General features: G+C 43.7%; 1 protein-coding gene across 4 annotated transcripts in view; it reads left to right on the top strand.

Moving 5' to 3' along the window:
• PTPN4 (protein tyrosine phosphatase non-receptor type 4) overlaps positions 1 to 22,070 on the top strand; it is a 340,947-nt gene that overhangs the window by 161,942 nt on the left and 156,935 nt on the right. For all 4 annotated transcript variants that reach the window (XM_030209948.1, XM_030209949.1, XM_030209947.1 and 1 more), the window contains 2 exons: positions 5,050 to 5,137; positions 12,645 to 12,733. In XM_030209948.1, coding sequence (XP_030065808.1) covers positions 5,050 to 5,137; positions 12,645 to 12,733 — 177 coding nt within the window. The remainder of the gene's footprint in view (positions 1 to 5,049; positions 5,138 to 12,644; positions 12,734 to 22,070) is intronic.

The following is a 22,070-nucleotide window of genomic DNA, read 5'->3' as shown; positions in this document are numbered from 1 at the left end:
TTGTTCTTTATAATAGTCTCTACCATTTTGTCCGGCACCGACGTAAGGCTCACCGGTCTATAATTTCCAGAATCCCCCCTGGAACCTTTTTAAAACATCGGCGTTACATGGACTACCCTCCAATCTTCTGGTACCACACTTAAATTACTTATTACTAACAATAGTTCCGCCAGTTCATTTTTCAATTCTGTCATTACTCTCGGATGAATACCATCTGGTCCAGAAGATTTGCTACTCTTCAATTTGTCAAATTGCCCCATTACATCTTCCAAGTTTATATAGATTTCGTTCAGTTTCTCTGACTCGTCAGCATTGAATACCATGTCTGGCACCGGTATCTCTCCCAAATCTTCCTTGGTGAAGACTGAAGCAAAGAATTCATTTAATCTCTCCGCTATGACTTTGTCTTCCTTGATTGCCCCTTTTACCCCTCAGTCATCTAGCGGCCCTACTGATTGTTTTGCTGGCTTCCTGCTTTTAATATACCTAAAAAAAATTTTTACTATGTGTTTTTGCCTCCAATGCAATCTTTTTTTCAAAGTCCCTCTTAGCCTTCCTTATCAGTGCTTTGCATTTGACTTGACATTCCTTATGCTGTTTCTTATTATTTTCAGTTGGTTCCTTCTTCCATTTTCTGAAGGATTTTCTTTTAGCTCTAATAGCTTCCTTCACCTCACTTTTTAACCAATGCCGGCTGTCGTTTGGTCTTCCTTCCTCCTTTTTTAATACATGGCATATATTTGGCCTGGGCTTCCAGGATGGTATATTTGAACAGCATCCACGCCTGATGTAAATTTTTGACTCTCACAGCTGGTCCTCTAAATTTTTTTTTTCACCGTTCTCATTTTATCATACCTTTTGAAAGTTGAACGCTAACGTATTGGATTTCCTGTTTATATTTACTCCAAAGCTAATATCAAATCTGATCATATTATGATCACTGTTATCAAGCGGCCCCATCACCATTACCTCCCGTACCAGATCATGCGCTCCACTAAAGACTAGGTCTAGAATTTTTCCTTCTCATGTCAGCTCCTATACCAGCTGCTCCATAAAGCAGTCCTTGATTTCTTCAAGGAATTTTACCTCCCTAAAATGTCCCAATGTTACATTTACCCAGTCAATATCAGGGTAATTGAAATCACCCATTATTATCACGTTGCCCAGTTTGTTAGCCTCCCTAATTTCCGATAACATTTCTACATCCGTCTGTTCATCCTGGCCAGGCGGACGGTAATACACTCCTATCACTATCCTTTTCCCCTTTACACATGGAATTTCAATCCATAGGGATTCCAAGATGTGTTTTGTCTCCTTCAGAATTTTCAATCTGTTTGATTCAAGGCCCTCCTTAACATACAATGCTACCCCTCCACCAGTCCAGTCCATCCTATCACTACAATATACCCACTGGTTATCCTCCTTCCACCAGGTCTCAGAGATGGCTATTATATCTAATTTTTCATTTGGTGTAATATATTGTAACTCTCCCATCTTATTTCTTAGGTTTCTGGCATTCGCATATAGACATTTCTACTACTACTACTACTATTTAGCATTTCTATAGCGCTACAAGGCGGACGCAGCGCTGCACAAACATAGAAGAAAGACAGTACCTGCTGAAAGAGCTTACAATTTAATAGACATTTCAAACTATGTTTGTTTGTTGCTATTTGCATCATGCTCAGTACTTGACAGTATTAATTTGCAACTTTTTGTCAGATTTTTATTTTTATTTAAGGACATCTGATCTACTACGGTCTCTTTTGCAACCTCACTATCGGGATACCCTATCTTCTCTGTTTTGGTAATATCTTTAAAAGATACCTTATTCCAAACCATGTGCTTTTGAGCGACTGTCGGCCTGCCCCCAGTCTCTAGTTTAAAAGCTGCTCTATCTCCTTTTTAAATGCTGATGCCAGCAGCCTGTTCCCACCCTGGTTAAGGTGGAGCCCATCCTTGTGGAATAGGCTCCCCCTTCCCCAGAATGTAGCCTAGTTCCTAACAAATCTAAAACCCTCCTCCCTGCACCATTGTCTCATCCACGCATTGAGACTCCGGAGTTCTGCCTGTCTCTTGGGCCCTGCGCGTGGAACGGGTAGCACTTCAGAAAATGCTACCCTAGAGTTTCTGGATTTGAGCTTTCTACTTAAGAGCCTAAATTTGGCTTCTAGAATCTCTCTCCCACATTTTAGTGGGTGAAGGTTTTTTTGTTTTAGTTTCTGCTGTATGGTTGTATAAGATGTATAAGGTGGTAGAACTAGAGGACATGAATTAAGGTTGCAGGGGGGGACAGACTCAGGAGTAATGTCAGGAAGTATTTTTTCACGGAGAAGGGTGGTGGATACGTGGAATGCCCTCCCGCGAGAGGTGTTGGAGATGAAAATGGTAATGGAATTCAAACATGCGTGGGATAAACACAAAGGCATCCTGTTTAGAAGGAATGGATATATGGAATCTTAGCGGACATTGGGTGGCGACGCTGGTATTTGGAGAATAAAATCGGTGCATGGCAGACTTTTACGGTCTGTGCCCTGAGAAAGGCAGGGACAAATCAAACTCGGATATACATAAAAAGTATTACATACCATGCAAAATGAGTTTATCTTGTTGGGCAGACTGGATGGACCGTTCAGGTCTTTATCTGCCGTCATTTACTATGTTACTATGTATGGTTGTATAAGATGTCATTTGCATATTTTCGATTAATGGCTCTAATTTGTTTTGTGAAAAGATAAGAAGTGGCTCCATGTTGTTCCTAGTCTATGAAATATAATGTTGACCCTGCATAAAGCAAGTCACAGTCTAAGAGATCAGGTTGTTTTGAGAGCCAAGAATCATCTTTGACATAGTGCTGAATGGTTGGGCCACACCTCAGGGCCTATTACATAGGGGGGGGGAAAAAACAGTCACTGCTTGAGTTTGTCAGTGTCCACAGCCCATTAAATTCAAGTCTTGATGTAAGACTGTATAGCTGCCGTGTGTTCTTTTTGCTTACTTTTGCATTATTGCATGGATTGTAGTTCATGAAAAGTCAGTTCCGTGGGACAAGCATAGCATCAACTCCTCCAGATATATTAGGTTGCTTCCATTGTGCCTGACCTAAGAATGTAAGATAGTCCATGCTGAATCAGAGCAAGGTCCATTGAGTCCAGCATCCTGTCTCCCAGTAGTGGCTAGTCTGGGTCACAAGTACTTGGTAGAACCAGGGCTGTGAAGTCAGAGTTTGAAGCAGTTTTGGGTGGAGTTGGAGCAATATACCAGGATCTTGGAGTTGGAGTCAGTGTCAAAGGGTTGGAATACCAACTCCACAGCCCTGGGCAGATCCCAAAAAAGAGATCATTGCCATAGTTCAGTTCCATGAATGAACAGCGGCTCTCCCAAGCCTACCTCCAAGGGTAGTTGGGATTACACATTTGTGTGGCTGATTTAATCCTGTATGTCGAGGGTGCTTATCTGGAACAGGTATTCTCTTTAGACCACAGGATAGATCAGAGACACAATCCTATCCAATTTCCAGAGAACTGAGGCAAAGTTATAGACTAACTGCAAGAACACAATGCATGGGAAGGTACACAAATGATCAAAATTTTTCCTAGTTGTTTCTTAATTCTGAGAGATCTATCAGATGACATCACCTACTTGTATGTATGATTTATCATGCTATCTATGGAGAACATCTGTTAGAGGTTAAAAAAAAAAAAAAAATTTGCTTTATCATCACGACAGTGTCAGTTTTAGGGTCCTAAATCAGTGGTGCTCAAACTGATCCTCTTTTCCCCCCTCCACCAGTTTGATATTCCATACAAATATAGTTGATATTCATAGCCTTGATCATTAGAGATAGCAAGAAAATCCAACTTTCTGTGGAGGGAGGACTATTTCAGCTCTGTACGGGCAGTATTTAAACAATGCAGCAAGCATTTGTTGAAAACACTAGACATGACATTTAAATAGTTCATCTGTATTCAGTGCTGCTGACCAGAGGCAAGATACATGGATAGCTTCAATCTCTGCCTCTATATGGATAGCAGTGATATTGGGCCAAAATCACTATATTAAAGTCAGAATAGCAATTATTTTTTTTTTGTGGCTTAATTTAAACTGCTTAGCCATATGGATAAAGGCTATTGCCTCTGTCTGTGTAGCTGTTCAAAATGCCCCTGTTCTACTTTGGCACAGTATTGGCAGTCAGAGGGTATTTTCAGCCACACCATTCTTAGAATGCCACTGAAAATACAGGCTAAGGGACCTTATCTGTATAGTGGCAACTAGGAGTGGCCTAGTGGTTAGGGTGGTGGACTTTGGTCCTGGGGAACTGAGGAACTGAGTTCGATTCCCACTCCAGGCATGGGCAGCTCCTTGTGACTCTGGGCAAGTCACTTAACCGTCCATTGCCCCATGTAAGCCGCATTGAGCCTGCCATGAGTGGGAAAGCGCAGGGTACAAATGTAACAAAAATAAAATAGATACTATTGGAGATTCTACATGGAATGTTGCTACTATTGGAGATTCTACATGGAATGTTGCTATTCCACTAGCAACATTCCATGTAGAAGGCTGCGCAGGCTTCTGTTTCTGTGAGTCTGACGTCCTGCAGGACGTCAGACTCACAGAAGCTGAAGCCTGCGCGGCAACATTGGTGATCTGCAAGGGCTGACTTCTACATGGAATGTTGCTAGTGGAATAGCAACATTCCATGTAGAATCTCAAATAGTAGCAACAGTGGAGGAGTGGCCTAGTGGTTAGGGTGGTGGACTTTGGTCCTGGGGAACTGAGGAACTGAGTTCGATTCCCACTTCAGGCACAGGCAGCTCCTTGTGACTCTGGGCAAGTCACTTAACCCTCCATTGCCCCATGTAAGCCGCATTGAGCCTGCCATGAGTAGGAAAGCGCAGGGTACAAATGTAACAAAAAATAAAAACATTATATAGCTATGTCCTTGAATATCTAGGTCATACTCTTTTGTTGTGTTTGTTTAAACTGATGAATGTACTTTCTGGAGACTTTGTAAACAGTTTTTTTCTTGTTATCCCTTTTTTATTACAGAGGATTGACTCCTGCTGAGGCAGAATTCAGTTATTTAAGTATAGCACGAACTTTAGAGCTATATGGAGTTGAATTGCACTATGCACGGGTAAGTATAGTCATCCTGATATGGGGGGAGGGGGGGCGAGTGTCCTGTATCATTAGAGCAATCTATCAATGAGAGATGAGCATATCTGTTACCAGATTTTTAGGGGAATTAGACATATCAGTGACTCACAGGTAAAACCAAGTCATTTTTAGAGGCCAGAACATTAATCAAATAAGCTTATAGTTCATTTATAGGGATTATTATTATTACTGAAAGAGCTATATTAAAAAAAATAGTAGCAAAAATTGTCTAGAAGCCATTGGAGTCAGTTCAGATTAATCTTAATTATATTATTATAAACTACTAAAACAAATTGTAGAACATTTTATTTGTTATAGAAAATGAATATATAAAATTGCACTTTGCTTTTTAGTCTACATATAAACTCTTGTGATCACCAGCACATCAGTCTTGCAGATTATCCTTCAAGTAATGCTTAGAATCAAGCTGTTACTATCCGTGAAGAGGGGGAGAGGCAGAGGGCAGATGGTGGATGGAAGAGGGGGAGAGGCAGAGGGCAGATGGTGGATGTAAGAGGGGGAGAGGCAGAGGGCAGATGGTGGATGGAAGAGGGGGAGAGGCAGAGGGCAGATGGTGGATGGAAGAGGGGGAGAGGCAAAGGGCAGATGGTGGATGGAAGAGGGGGAGAGGCAAAGGGCAGATGGTGATTGGAAGAGGGGGAGAGGCAGAGGGCAGATGGTGGATGGAAGAGGGGGAGAGGCAGAGGGCAGATGGTGATTGGAAGAGGGGGAGAGGCAGAGGGCAGATGGTGGATGGAAGAGGGGGAGAGGCAGAGGGCAGATAAAGACTGGGAGAGCAAGAGGATAAAGTTAGTGAAAGACTAGGGAATAAGAGGAAGTCAGATAGAGCTGGGATGAGGGAAGGAGGTGGAAAGCTTTAGGTAGATACAGTAAAAGAAATTGAAGATTGGCTAGTAAGAATGAATCTGGAGAGGCAGAAAAATAAATTATAGAAAGCTGAAAGGAAAAGGAGGAGAGAAAAAAATGACAAATGAACAGGAAATCTTGGCAAGAGAGTTAAGAAAAGATAGAAGAAAGCAGAAACCATGACTGGGTTCAACACAATTAAAAAAAGAGTAAATGGCAGATGATAAAAGTAGGAAAAATAGTTTTGTTTTTTTTAAGTTTAGGTTAAAGTAATGTTGTAGCCATGTTAAAAAAAAAAAGGTTAATAAAAATAAATAGAAAATGGAAGTAAGGTGCTATCTTTATTGGACTAATTTTAATACATTTTCGACTAACTTTGGAGACCAAACCAGGATACCATAACACCAGTATACTGTCCTGACCTGAGGAAAGAGGTTTTGAAATCTAAATACTAACTGAAAAATCCATAAAGTTAGTCCAATAAAATGGTATCATCTTATTTTCCATATTTTGTTTAAATATTTGTTAATTTGTAATATAGTGATTGGAATATGTCAGTTTTTGAAATTAGAGGTAATACTGTTAACCAGAATAGAGCTGCAACATGAAGGTTCTGTTCAGATACAAGAAAGACGTGCTCAAGAAACTGATATCGGATGGTTAAAAAAAAAAAAGAACACCCCCCCCCCCCCCAAAAAAAAAAAAGTGGTAGTAACTATGTGCCTTCTGTTCAAAAACTTTAGTCAAGGATAATCAAGATGTAAACTCTTATACATTGCACCTTGAATGATAATATTTAATGCCACCTGTCTCTCCAGCGCTGAGAATTTACTGCCCACCAAGATCCTTATGGTCAATTGATAAATTACTGTTGGAAGTTCCTACATTTCATCAAATACAGCTTGAATATAAAACGTCCATGTTTTATGTTGCTGGACCCATTCTTTGGAACACCCTACCTTTTAATTTGAGGCAAATATCAGACTATGCAGCTTTTATAAAGTTTCTAAAAGCTCATTTATTTAAGCAGGCATTCCAGCAATGGTTACCCAACTAAGTATAATGTTACACTATATTTTCTTAGGAACAGGTTATTTTCTGGGTAAAATTTTTGACCGAATCGCTCACTTCACCCCACAGGGTATGTTTACTCACAATTTGCTGCTTTAGATATTCACCGACCCAAAGAGTCTCAGAAATATGTGGGGAGGAAATCGTCAGTGGGGAGCCCTCTGTTGGCAGCAAGGAACAGATACTTCCTCCTCCAGCCTTCCAGTGTTTCGCTAGGTTTTGGGCTTTCAGGTTGCTGAGGTGCCGATCATTGCGTGGAGCTAAGGGAAGCCCTACTTACATTGCCACCAGAGATGTTCCTCCCCAGCACAGCTGAAAGAGAATCACTGACAGGAATAACAGCAGTCCAAAAACCATTGAGGGTTGTCTGCCTCATCACCACAGTTTGCTGCGTCACCAGAGGGAGCTGGTGCACTACTCCCTTCCTCTTCTTTCCCATATTGTGACCAAGGAACCATGCAGTGAGCCTGGCAACGCAGTGTAGGAATGGAGCTGCCACACGGCATGTGTTCAAGGTGCCATCTTGGTCTCCCTTTGCAGGCCTCATTTGCTTAAGTCAGTAGAGACTGAAAAGTGGGGTTTGTGCAAAAAGCACAATACCTTGTGTGTAAGGCCAGTCCTGCTTTGAGTGACCTGCTTTAGAATAAGATCAGGAATAGGTGCTGTTTTTCTTTCAAAGAAGGCAAAAGGTAGAATTTATCCAGATTTTGCTCAGGCAGTCTTTGCTGCCGGTTCCAGTGGAATAATTTAAAAAGCTGGCTGACTTCATATGTGTTTCTCTTACTACTCAGAGCAAAAAGAAGGATTTTCTTTTTTTTTTGTTACATTTGTACCCTGCGCTTTCCCACTCATGGCAGGCTCAATGCGGCTTACATATTGTATACATATTGTACCTGAGGCAGTGGAGGGTTAAGTGACTTGCCCAGAGCCACAAGGAGCTGCCTGTGCTTGAAGTGGGAATCAAACTCAGTTCCTCAGTTCCCCAGGACCAAAGTCCATCACCCTAACCACTAGGCCACTCCTCCACTCCACTCCACTCTTCTACTTTGAGCTAGAGCAGTGACTCTAGGTATGTTTTTATAAACCCTTCTGTATATGTTTATTGAACCTTCACAGTTATTCGCCTTGATTCAGAGACAATAGGCTAGTCCTCAAGTGGTTTAGGGGATATCTTCCCTTTGATCACCTTCTGTTGGAAATAGGGATCATGAAATGCAAGCTTGTGTTTTATCTTTGATGCCCTTTTTTTAGTGAGTGTCTGTTTCCAGTTGTGGGCTAATGGAGTTGTACATATTGCAATTACCAGTAATTGTTTTCCCTATCATCCTGCTAGACCAGTCCAGATGAGTGAGTTATGCTCCCCAATAAGTAGATGGAGGCTGAGGACACTGATATTTCAGTGACACCATCTCTAGTAGAGCCCAACTGAAACTGGTGGTTTTGGTACCAGCCAAAATCAAATCCATGGCTGGAACCAAGCTGTTCAGCTTGGAAAAGAGACGGATCAGGGGAGATATGATTAGGGTGTACAAAATCCTGAATGTTGTAGAACGAGTAGAAGTAAATACATTTTTTTACTCATTCCAAAAGTACAAAGACTAGGGGACACTCAAGGAAGTTACATGGAAATACTTTAAAAAAAAAATAGGAGGAAATATTTTTTTCACTCAACGAATAGTTAAGCTCTGAAACTCTTTGCCGGAAGTTGTGGTAACAGCATCTAGCTTATCTGGGTTTAAAAAAGATTTGGACAAATTCCTGGAGGAAAAGTCCATAGTCTGCTATTGAGACAGACATAGGGAAGCAACTTCTTGCCCTGGGATTGGTAGCATGGAATATTGCTGCTAATTGAGTTTTTGCCAGATACTTGTGATCTGGCTTGGCCACTGTTTGGAAAACAGGATTCAAGGCTAGATGGACCATTGGTCTGACCCAGTATGGCTACTCTTATGTTCATTAGACTTACAAAGTTACATATGTTACTATGTAAGTTTACATGTTTTGGAAATGAGTACCATAGTGTCTTTGGATTTATAGATAACTTTTGAAGTCCTTTATAAGTCATGGAATAGGAGGTGGTGACATTTTATGTATAGTTAACTTGCTAAAATTAAGGAAGCAAAAAGTAGGATTTGGGTAATTTCTCATGTCAAGTGGACCCAGGGTCCCCACTCGACTATATCCAATTTTGACTAAACTTTGTATTTATAGAAACAGAGAAAAATGTAGGCAGATAAAGACCATATGGCCTATCCTGTGTGCCCATCCATGCCATCTACTCTCCCTATCACTCCCTTAGAGATCTTATGTACTTATCCCAAGCTCTCTCAAATTCAGATACTGTTTTTGTCTCCACCACTTCACCGGGAGGCCGTTCCACAGATTTACCACCCTTTCTGAGAAGAAGTATTTCCTCAGTACTTCCGAGTCTATCCCCTTCACCACACTTTGTTCCAGAGCTTCCTTTCAGTTGAAAGACACTAGCCTCCTATACATTTATGCCACATAGGTATTAAAATATCTCTATCATATCTCCCCTCTCCTGCCTTCCTTCCAAAGTGTACATATTGAGATTTTTAGGTCTGTCCCAATACACTTTATATTGAAGACCACTGATCATTTTAGTAGCTGCCCTCTGGACCGACTCTATCCTGTTCATATCTTCTTGAAGGTGGTGTCTCCAGAATTCTACACAATATTCTAAGTGAGGTCTCACCAGAGTCTTATACAGGGGCATCATCACCTCCTTTTCCCTACTGGCCATTCCTCTGCCTTTGCACCCAAGCATCCTTCTAGCTTTCGCCATTGCCTTTTCTACCTGTTTGGTCACTTTAAGATCATCACATACAATCACATCCAAGTCCTGCTCCTTTTTCATACACTAAAGTTCTTCACTCTCTAAACTGTACCCTTCCCTTGGGATTTTGCAGCCCAAGTGTATGACCCTGCATTTTTTAACATTAAATCAAAGCTGCCAAATTCCAGACCACTCCTCTAGCTTCGCTAACTCTTTCCTCATGTTATCCACACCATCATGGATGTATACCCGTTTGCAGATTTTGTTATTATCTGCAAGGATGCAAACCTTACCAGATAGCCCTTCAGCAGTATTGCTTACAACAATGTTAAAAAGAACTGGTCCAAGAACTGAACCTTGCAGTACACCACTGGTAACACCCTTTTCCTCAGAATGACCTACGTTTACTACTACCCTCTATTGCCTTCCACTCAACCATTTCCTAATCCAGTCAGTCACTTTAGGGCCCATACCGAGGGCACTCAGTTTATTTATTAGTCGTCTGTGCAGAACCATGTGAAAGGCTTTGCTAAAATTTAAATACACCACATCTAGCGATCTCCCTTTATCCAACTCTTCCCCCAGTCAAAGAAATTAATCAGATTTGTTTGACAAGACCTTCCTCTAGTGAAACCATGTTGCCTCAAGTCCTGTAACCCGTTGAATTCCAAAAGCTTTACTATTGTCTGTTTTAAAAGTATTTCCATTAATTTACTTAACACTCATTCAAAAAGTACAAAGACCAGGGGATCCTCAATGAAATTGCATGGAAATACTTTGAAAACAAATAGGAGGAAATATTGTTTCAGTCAAAGAATATTTAAGCTCTAGAACATGTTGCCAGAAGATGTGATATTGGTGGTTAGTGTATCTGGGTTTAAAAAAAAAGGTTTGAACAAGTTACTGGAGGAAAGGTCTATAGTTTGTTATTGAGGTGAGCATGGAGGAAGCCACTGCTTGCCCTTGGATTGAAAGCATGGAATGATGCTACTAATTGGATTTCTGCCAGGTACATATGACTTGGATTGGCAACTGTTGGAAGTAGGATACTGGACTAGATGGACCATTGGTCTGACCCATGGCTATTCTTATGTAATATGGAGGATGAAATAGTTTTCTTATGACTGAAGGCTGAGCAGATTAGGGTTTGGGTTTGTAGAAGAAATGACAGAAGGGCTATGTTGGAGGTTTATAAAATCATAAGTGAGGAGAAACAGATAAGTAATGAGCACTTAATGCCTTCACACTGCTCCTGGATTAGGGGACACATCATGAAACTGACAGATTTAAAACAAAAGGACAAAGGTGTGTGTTTTTTTTTTTTTAATCAAGCTGTAGAATTTGTTGCCAGAGTATATAGTTAGGGCATCTAGAATATGTGTTTAAAAGAGATTTGATAGGTTCTTTTGAACTATTATTAGGCAAGGAGGCCTCGGAGAGCTACTACTCATTCTTGGGAGGGAGATTGAAGAAATGGTTCTACTTTTGGGATCTACCACGTACTTCCTAGTGTCATAGATCAGCTACAGTCAGGGCCGCCGAGAGGGGGGGGACAGGGGGGACAAAATTCCCCGGGCCCGGACCTCCAAAGGGGGCCTGACGCCGCAGCCCCACCCACCCGCCCTGGGCTCTGTTGACCGTCCGCCACTGGGCCGGGCCCCCTCCAAATCACAGCGCCTCACCACCTAGCTCCGTGTGAAAGCACAGCAGCAGCGGCAGTCTGCAGATCGCCTCCCTTCTGGCCTTCCCTCCCTGTGTCCCGCCCTTGTCTGACATAACTTGTGCGAGGGCGGGACACAGGGAGGGAAGGCCTGAAGGGAGGAGAACTGCAGACTGCTGCTGCTGCTGCACTTTTTTCATACAGAGTGAGGTCGAGGTGAGGCACTGTGATTTGAATTCAAGAGACCTGGCCTGGTGGTGGTCGGAGGGGGGCGGATGGGGGGGCGGTGACGACCTTGGGGGTGGGGCCCTGGGGGCGGCCTTGCCCCGGGCCCGACCCAGTTTCTTGGCGGCCCTGGCTACAGTTGTAGACCGGATGCGGGGCTTGATGGACATTTGGTCTGACTCTGCATGGCATATCTTATGTTCTTACATATTGAGTCACCTAATCCAGCCTTTTTAGGGGCCCTTTTACAAAGGCACACCATGGCACCCTGTGGTATTTCTGTTTGCCACATGGCGTTTCCCACGTCAGAAAATATTTTTCTCTTTTCTAGCGCAGGGGGCAGGGAGTAGGTGTGCCCAGCAGTAATTGGCCATCATTGTGCACTGTCCGATAATTTATTTATTTAGAATTTTGCTCACACCCTTTTCAGTAGTAGCTCAAGGTGAGTGACATTCAGGTACACTGAGTATTTCCCTGTGCCTGGAGGACTCACAATTTAATTTTGTACCTGAGGCAATGGAGGGTTAAGTGACTTGCTCAAAATCACAAGGAGCAGCAGCGGGATTTGAACCGGCCACATCTGGGTGTAAAGACTGGTGCTGTAACCCCCTGCTAAATAGGAGGTGATAAGGACTCAGGCAGTAAATTGCTGCGCAACAATATTTTTATTAGCGTATGACCATTTATGATTTCCATTTAAAATAATGGAAATTTCTGCTGTGGTGTGACAATTTTCATGCGCCCTCACTACCGCAGGCCACTTTTTACTGCAATTTAGTAAAAGGGCCCCTTAATCTTTTGCAAGGTTTAATTATAGTAAATTTTTGCATAATGTTAATATTGGGCTTCTTTTTTTTTTTTTTTAAGGATCAAAGCAACAATGAAATTTTGATTGGTGTGAATTCAGGAGGAATATTAATTTATAAGAACAGGGTACGAATTAACACCTTCCTGTGGTAAGTAGAACTTTTTTTTTTTAATTTAAATACCGTGGATGTCCCATTAACTGAAGAATTTATTTCTCATAACTATATCTTTGAAAAGTATTTCCTGAAGCCTTTAAGTTCACCTCCTTGCACTTTCATTTCATGTCCTCTAGTTCTATAGCTTCTCCCGCTTTGAAAAAGATATGTTTATTCATTAATACCTTTCAATTATTTAAATATCTATATCATATCTTCCCTGTCCCTCCTCTCGTCTATAGTATACATATTCAGGTTTTCAAACATCTTTCATATGTCTTCTTACACAGACCTCATATCATTTTTGTTGTCTTCCTCTTAACAGCTTCAGATCTTTTGATAACCTTAATGAACTGTGGAGGGGCATTCTTTGGACATTTTGTTCAAAACATCCAGAATCTAAATAGCAAATATAGCTATTTTCGAAACAGCAAAATAACTTATCTTTATATTATTATTATTATTATTATTTTCTAAATGTCCCAGCAGATTGCCAAGACCTGTCGTTTCTTTCTTTACAACATCTGTAAAATCCGCCCCTTTCTTTCCGAGCACTCTACCAAAACCCTCATCCACACCCTTGTCACCTCTCGTTTAGACCAGGGGCGTATCTGCGTGGGGCCTCAGGGGCCTGGGCCCCCGCAGATTTCGCCCTGGACCCCCCTACCGCTGCCAACCCTCCCCCTCCGTTGTTGTCGCCTACCTTCGCTGGCGGGGGACCCCAACCCCCGCCAGCCGAGGTCCGCGTCCTCCTGCCGCTGCCGGCTGCCTTTAAAAGAATTCCGTCAGCTGGCGGGGGACCCCCAACCCCCACCAGCCAAGCTGAGGTCTTTCATTTCTTCTTCCAGTAAAGCTGGCGCCGAAAGTTTCTTCTGAGTCTGACGTCGCTGCACGTTGTACGTGCAGGACGTCAGACTCAGAAACAGAATGAGCTTCATTCTGTTTGTGAGTCTGACGTCCTGCACGTACAACGTGCAGCGACGTCAGACTCAGAAGAAACTTTCGGCGCCAGCTTTACTGGAAGAAGAAATGAAAGGACCTCGGCTTGGCTGGCGGGGGTTGGGGGTCCCCCGCCAGCTGACGGAAATCTTTTAACGGCAGCCGGCAGTGGCAGGAGGACGCGGACCTCGGCTGGCGGGGCTGGGGGGCCCCCGCCAGCGAAGGTAGGCGACAACAACGGAGGGGGGAGATTGGCAATGGCAGCGGCTGGGGGGAGGGGGATCGGCGGCGGTGGGGGGGGGGGCTATAATGTGCCCCCTCACTCTGGCCCTGGCCCCCCCTACCGCCGCAGTTCAGATACGCCCCTGGTTTAGACTACTGCAATCTGCTTCTTGCTGGCCTCCCACTTAGTCACCTCTCCCCTCTCCAATCGGTTCAAAACTCTGCTGCCCGTCTCGTCTTCCGCCAGGGTCGCTTTACTCATACTACCCCTCTCCTCAAGTCGCTTCACTGGCTCCCTATCCGTTTTCGCATCCTGTTCAAACTTCTTCTACTAACCTATAAATGTACTCACTCTGCTGCTCCCCAGTATCTCTCCACACTCGTCCTTCCCTACACCCCTTCCCGTGCACTCCGCTCCATGGATAAATCCTTCTTATCTGTTCCCTTCTCCACTACTGCCAACTCCAGACTTCGCGCCTTCTGTCTCGCTGCACCCTACGCCTGGAATAAACTTCCTGAGCCCCTACGTCTTGCCCCATCCTTGGCCACCTTTAAATCTAGACTGAAAGCCCACCTCTTTAACATTGCTTTTGACTCGTAACCACTTGTAACCACTCGCCTCCACCTACCCTCCTCTCCTCCTTCCTGTACACATTAATTGATTTGATTTGCTTACTTTATTTCTTGTCTATTAGATTGTAAGCTCTTTGAGCAGGGACTGTCTTTCTTCTATGTTTGTGCAGCGCTGCGTACGCCTTGTAGCGCTATAGAAATACTAAATAGTAGTAGTAGTTAGATGTTTTTGTGCTCTGTGCATTTATCTTTTTGGTCCATTTTTGAAAAAAGAAAGTCCAAATGCAAAACGCACAAAATCAAGCCATTGGGATGTTGGAGGAGCCGGCATTCTTAGTAGACTGGCCATACAGACATCCCAGGAGAGCAATGGGGCACCCTAGGGGGCACTGCTGTGGACTTTATATAAAAGCTCCCAGGTACGTATCTTGTCTGTCGAGCCTTCCAAATTCCAGCCAAAACCCACCACTCACAACTGTACACCCCTACAATAACCCTAATAGGTGAAGGGGTCAACTATATGTGGGTACAATAGGTTTTTGGTGAGTTTTTGGAGGGCTGACACATTCCACCACAAGTGTAACAGAGTGGGGGTATGGGCCTGGGTCCCCTTCGCCATAGTGCACTGCACTGTCCACATGTCTATTCTAGGGACTTGCTTACTGCTCTAATAGGACTGGCCTTAACAACTGAGGCTGTCATAGAGGCTGGTATGTACTGTTTCTTTTATATCTTTGGGGGGGGGGGAGGGTGTCAGTGACCACTGGGGGAATAAGGGATTAACATTTATTTATTTCTCCAGTGGTCATCTGGTCATTTATGGCACTTTTTGGGGGCTTAGTCAGTATTAAAACAGGTCTAGCTCAAAACATCTTAATTTAATCCTGCACGTTTTTATTTTGTTCCATTATGGCTGAAAAACATCCAAGTCATAGGAACACCCAGATCCTGTCCTTAACATACCCCAACACACCCCTTGGAGATTTAGATGCACTGCAGATGATCAGCATAGAAAAAAGTCTGGAAAGTGGATTTTGAAAATACCGATTTGGACGTTTTGAAGAGAAAAACGTCCAAATGCTGATTTTATGCCACCTTTTATACTTTTTTTTTCCCTTTTGAAAATGAGCCCCATGGTCTCCTAAACTGAACACACTACTTCTGTGTGGATGAGCTGGTGGTATAGGGATGAAAGCTTTAGATTTATTAGAAAGAAGGCAATATTTTGGGGAAAGTGGAGCCTGTTCTAAAAAGGTAGAGCTAATGTTTTAAAAGGAACAGCTTTTAAGCTAGAAAATGGGAGATAACTGACAGTTCCTTATCAATGCATATTTAAAGTGAGGTATCTGAAGAATACTAACAAAACAGGGAAGTTAGAGTAAACCAATAGAGAGACTTCAGTAAAGGTAAAAGTATCCCATGTAGTTTTAAGTAAAAATCATACAGATTTCAAAATATCCCTGTTATCTTATAGGTAGGTTGTTAATACAAGCAAATATACTTCAGAATTTATATATGCATATGGCAGAAGTCTTACAAATAAAATGGGAGAGTTATAACACTCTCTCTCTCTCGCTCGCTCTCTTGTTACACAAATGCATGTACTCTTACTCTTCAGGCATACATTCCCGCTCTCATTCTTCAGATATACACAGATGTGCACACTGTCACTTTGTAGGAACGCACACCTCACCATTCCTCTTATATTTCTACCCGTTCCCAACAACCCTCCACCCCAGGACACTCATCGGCTTCACTGACTCTCTCCAAGTCCCTGAGCAGAGCTCAGTCTACCCCACAGGACTTGAACTGCACAGAAATCTTTCCCCACTTCTTCCCACTCTCTTTCCTTTGATTAAAGCAGCCTTCCCATTAGCTAAATCCTACCACAGTCTCATTAAAATAGGAGAGGTTTGGAGAGGGTTAGAGAGCTAAGCTCTGAAAAGTATCCAGATGCTTTAGCCTTCATTCTGGCTTCAAGACAGTTAATCTACAAATCTATAGAATCCTGAAGATAAAAGATAAAGTATCGCTTCATACCTTATGCTGTGAGTTTTGTCCGTTGGGCAGACTGGATGGACCATATCAGTCTTTATTTGTCATCATATACTATCTTACTTTGTTTTAATTCAACTCTGCTTAAGGTTATCAGTTTGGTGGCATACTTCAGTTCCTACTGTCCTCCCTCTGGATGCCTAAATGGCTAAATGGTGGTGCCCAGTTACAGAATAGCCTCCATTGGGTGCATATTTTAAAAACATAAGAAAAGCTATATGGAGTCAAACCATTGAGTCCAGTATCCTGACTCCAGCAGTGGCCATTCTGGGTCACAAGTACCCTGCAGATTTCAAAAAGTAGACTGGGTCGGGTAACATAGTAGATGACGGCAGAAAAAGACCTGCACGGTCCATCCAGTCTGCCCAACAAGACAACTCATATGTGCTGCTTTTTGTGTATACCCTACTTTGATTTGTACTTGTGCTTTTCAGGGCACAGACCGTATAAGTCTGCCCAGCACTATCCCCGCCTCCCAACCACCAGCCCTGCCTCCCAACCACCAGCTCTGGCACAGACCGTACAAGTCTGTCCAGCACTATCCACGCCTCCCAACCACCAGTCCCGCTGCCCACCACCGGCTCTGGCACAGACCGTATAAGTCTGCCCAGCACTATCCTCACCTCCCAACCACCAGCCCTGCCTCCCACCACCGGCTCTGGCACAGACCGTACAAGTCTGCCCAGCACTATCCCCGCCTCCCAACCACCAGCCCCGCCTCCCGATCTTGACTAAGCTCCTAAGGATCCATTGGCTGTGACGTTTGGAGGTGAGGGATCAGACTGGGGGAGGGGAAAAGATAGTTGGGGGTTGCTAGCCACCAGAGTACTTCTTGCCACACAGCAGTTGCACATGCTAGCTGTCACAGCCAGACACTCCTCTGCTGTGTTCCTGTCAAGCCTGAGAACCACCCTTACCTGTGCTAAGCAGCTAATGCAGGTTTTTTTTTACCATATTGACTGGTTTTAATGCACAGTTGCCATTAGCATGCACTTGCAGTGACATCTACCATATGGTAAACCCTATGATAGCTGTTTAATGCAGCTTAAAAAGGTCCCCTATATGAGGACAGCAGTTTGCTTTTTATATTTATAATTTATTAATTTTCAAAATAAACAGGAGCTCACAATACAGTTCAAAATGCACATTAACACACACAAGTCAAAACTCGAGCTCACAAACAAGAGACAACAACCAATTCCAAACTGAGAGAAGCATGGAAAGAGTAAAGAGAAAGAAAGAGAAGCGGAAAGAGAGAAAAAGAAAATAAAAAGGGGGGGAGGAGGAGGGATGGAGGTTACAAAACAGAGCAAATGGCATATACACCACACATCATGAGACGGAGCAGAAATATTTATTTATTTATTTATTGCACTTGTATCCCACATTTTCCCAAATATGACACTAGCGGCAACCGTTTTTCTCTATACTGAGCAAAACGAGGTGATTTCTTTGCGAGATGCATTTCGAATTTATAAATTTGAAACGCTAAGCCCCACCACTCCTGGGAGGTGGCTTGGAACAAGGATTTCCAGTGCGTTAAGATCACCTTCAATGCCAAAGATATCATGGTATTAATAAGAATACCTTCACTGGGAGTTAAGAAATCTTTGTAGCATTGATCTTTAAGTAACACAAATTTAAAGGTGATTGAGCCAGGGAAACAGAAAATGTCTACCAGCTGTGACCATATTTCAGCCCAATACTGTTGAATGCATACACAGTCATATATTAGATGCTTAATGGTACCCACTTGTGCATGACAAGACCAAAATAAGTTAGAGTAAGAGGGAACAGCAACATGCAGCATAAAGAAGTACATAGACAGTATAGTAGATGAAGAATTTGAGCACCGAAAGAGGGAGCTCCAAAGATGCTCCCACAAATGATCTGAGATAGGCTGCTGTATGTCATCTTCCCAACATTTACGCAAACCTGAACATTTGACTCGAGCATTGCTTAACAAATATTTGTAAGTGTGGGAGGTTGCATGGCCAGTATGCTGTAATTTCAGATTAAACTCAGTGATACCTGGGATTCGGGGCAGGAGTGATATTTGTTTACAGCATTTATTTCTCTGCTTCAGCATGGAACTTATTTGCAGCCATTGATAAAATTGGGCGTCTGGCAGCGAATACTCAAGTTGCAAGTCTGAGAAAGTTTTCCATGCCTGCCTGTCCAACTGAATCAGATCTTTTAAAGCCCATATTCCTATTCTCTGCCAATGAGACCACGAGACTTGCTTCTTACCAATATGGAAATTCGGATTATTCCATATAGGGGCAGATGACGTGTCAGATCAAGAGACCCCCGTAGAGGTGTCAAGGGAAATCATTAATTTATGGGTGGTTCTGATAATTGGATTGGAAACAATGCTCTTAGGGAGTCGCATGCCAACGAGGTAGGAATGCACAAGGGGGTCAATAATTGCTTTTTCGAATGCTAACCACCTGGGCGGGACAGTATTATTCAAAGGTGTAATCCAATCCATGCCCTGCCGCATAATGAAAGTTTGCTTTTTAAAGGCTTTTTATGACGGTGCAGAATCAATTTTGTTGTGCGGCTTGCAAAAACTATTGGATTAATAACCTTTCTATAAATAAAGTTGCGTGTTTCAAGATGCATGACCTAGATGGAGGAGTGGTCTAGTGGTTAGGGTGGTGGACTTTGGTCCTGGGGAACTGAGGAACTGAGTTGGATTCCCACTTCAGGCACAGGCAGCTCCTTGTGACTCTGGGCAAGTCACTTAACCCTCCATTGCCCCATGTAAGCCGCATTGAGCCTGCCATGAGTGGGAAAGCGCGGGGTACAAATGTAACAAAAATAAAATAGATACTATTGGAGATTCTACATGGAATGTTGCTACTATTGGAGATTCTACATGGAATGTTGCTATTCCACTAGCAACATTCCATGTAGAAGGCTGCGCAGGCTTCTGTTTCTGTGAGTCTGACGTCCTGCACGTACGTGCAGGACGTCAGACTCACAGAAGCAGAAGCCTGCGCGGCCACATTGGTGATCTGCAAGGGCCGACTTCTACATGGAATGTTGCTAGTGGAATAGCAACATTCCATGTAGAATCTCAAATAGTAGCAACAGTGGAGGAGTGGCCTAGTGGTTAGGGTGGTGGACTTTGGTCCTGAGGAACTGAGTTCGATTCCCACTTCAGGCACAGGCAGCTCCTTGTGACTCTGGGCAAGTCACTTAACCCTCCATTGCCCCATGTAAGCCGCATTGAGCCTGCCATGAGTGGGAAAGCGCAGGGTACAAATGTAACAAAAATAAAATAGATACTATTGGAGATTCTACATGGAATGTTGCTACTATTGGAGATTCTACATGGAATGTTGCTATTCCACTAGCAACATTCCATGTAGAAGGCTGCGCAGGCTTCTGTTTCTGTGAGTCTGACGTCCTGCACGTACGTGCAGGACGTCAGACTCACAGAAGCAGAAGCCTGCGCGGCCACATTGGTGATCTGCAAGGGCCGACTTCTACATGGAATGTTGCTAGTGGAATAGCAACATTCCATGTAGAATCTCAAATAGTAGCAACAGTGGAGGAGTGGCCTAGTGGTTAGGGTGGTGGACTTTGGTCCTGAGGAACTGAGTTCGATTCCCACTTCAGGCACAGGCAGCTCCTTGTGACTCTGGGCAAGTCACTTAACCCTCCATTGCCCCATGTAAGCCGCATTGAGCCTGCCATGAGTGGGAAAGCGCAGGGTACAAATGTAACAAAAATAAAATAGATACTATTGGAGATTCTACATGGAATGTTGCTACTATTGGAGATTCTACATGGAATGTTGCTATTCCACTAGCAACATTCCATGTAGAAGGCTGCGCAGGCTTCTGTTTCTGTGAGTCTGACGTCCTGCACGTACGTGCAGGACGTCAGACTCACAGAAGCAGAAGCCTGCGCGGCCACATTGGTGATCTGCAAGGGCCGACTTCTACATGGAATGTTGCTAGTGGAATAGCAACATTCCATGTAGAATCTCAAATAGTAGCAACAGTGGAATAGTGGCCTAGTGGTTAGGGTGGTGGACTTTGGTCCTGAGGAACTGAGTTCGATTCCCACTTCAGGCACAGGCAGCTCCTTGTGACTCTGGGCAAGTCACTTAACCCTCCATTGCCCCATGTAAGCCGCATTGAGCCTGCCATGAGTGGGAAAGCGCAGGGTACAAATGTAACAAAAATAAAATAGATACTATTGGAGATTCTACATGGAATGTTGCTACTATTGGAGATTCTACATGGAATGTTGCTATTCCACTAGCAACATTCCATGTAGAAGGCTGCGCAGGCTTCTGTTTCTGTGAGTCTGACGTCCTGCACGTACGTGCAGGACGTCAGACTCACAGAAGCAGAAGCCTGCGCGGCCACATTGGTGATCTGCAAGGGCCGACTTCTACATGGAATGTTGCTAGTGGGACTCTGGGCAAGTCACTTAACCCTCCATTGCCCCATGTAAGCCGCATTGAGCCTGCCATGAGTGGGAAAGCGCAGGACGTCAGACTCACAGAAGCAGAAGCCTGCGCGGCCACATTGGTGATCTGCAAGGGCCGACTTCTACATGGAATGTTGCTAGTGGAATAGCAACATTCCATGTAGAATCTCAAATAGTAGCAACAGTGGAGGAGTGGCCTAGTGGTTAGGGTGGTGGACTTTGGTCCTGAGGAACTGAGTTCGATTCCCACTTCAGGCACAGGCAGCTCCTTGTGACTCTGGGCAAGTCACTTAACCCTCCATTGCCCCATGTAAGCCGCATTGAGCCTGCCATGAGTGGGAAAGCGCAGGGTACAAATGTAACAAAAATAAAATAGATACTATTGGAGATTCTACATGGAATGTTGCTACTATTGGAGATTCTACATGGAATGTTGCTATTCCACTAGCAACATTCCATGTAGAAGGCTGCGCAGGCTTCTGTTTCTGTGAGTCTGACGTCCTGCACGTACGTGCAGGACGTCAGACTCACAGAAGCAGAAGCCTGCGCGGCCACATTGGTGATCTGCAAGGGCCGACTTCTACATGGAATGTTGCTAGTGGAATAGCAACATTCCATGTAGAATCTCAAATAGTAGCAACAGTGGAGGAGTGGCCTAGTGGTTAGGGTGGTGGACTTTGGTCCTGAGGAACTGAGTTCGATTCCCACTTCAGGCACAGGCAGCTCCTTGTGACTCTGGGCAAGTCACTTAACCCTCCATTGCCCCATGTAAGCCGCATTGAGCCTGCCATGAGTGGGAAAGCGCAGGGTACAAATGTAACAAAAATAAAATAGATACTATTGGAGATTCTACATGGAATGTTGCTACTATTGGAGATTCTACATGGAATGTTGCTATTCCACTAGCAACATTCCATGTAGAAGGCTGCGCAGGCTTCTGTTTCTGTGAGTCTGACGTCCTGCACGTACGTGCAGGACGTCAGACTCACAGAAGCAGAAGCCTGCGCGGCCACATTGGTGATCTGCAAGGGCCGACTTCTACATGGAATGTTGCTAGTGGGACTCTGGGCAAGTCACTTAACCCTCCATTGCC

This window comes from Microcaecilia unicolor, chromosome 7 (assembly GCF_901765095.1).
Source record: "Microcaecilia unicolor chromosome 7, aMicUni1.1, whole genome shotgun sequence".
Lineage (NCBI taxonomy): Eukaryota > Metazoa > Chordata > Amphibia > Gymnophiona > Siphonopidae > Microcaecilia > Microcaecilia unicolor.
Note: the sequence above shows the minus strand (reverse complement) of the source record. Positions and strands in the feature narration are given on the sequence as shown.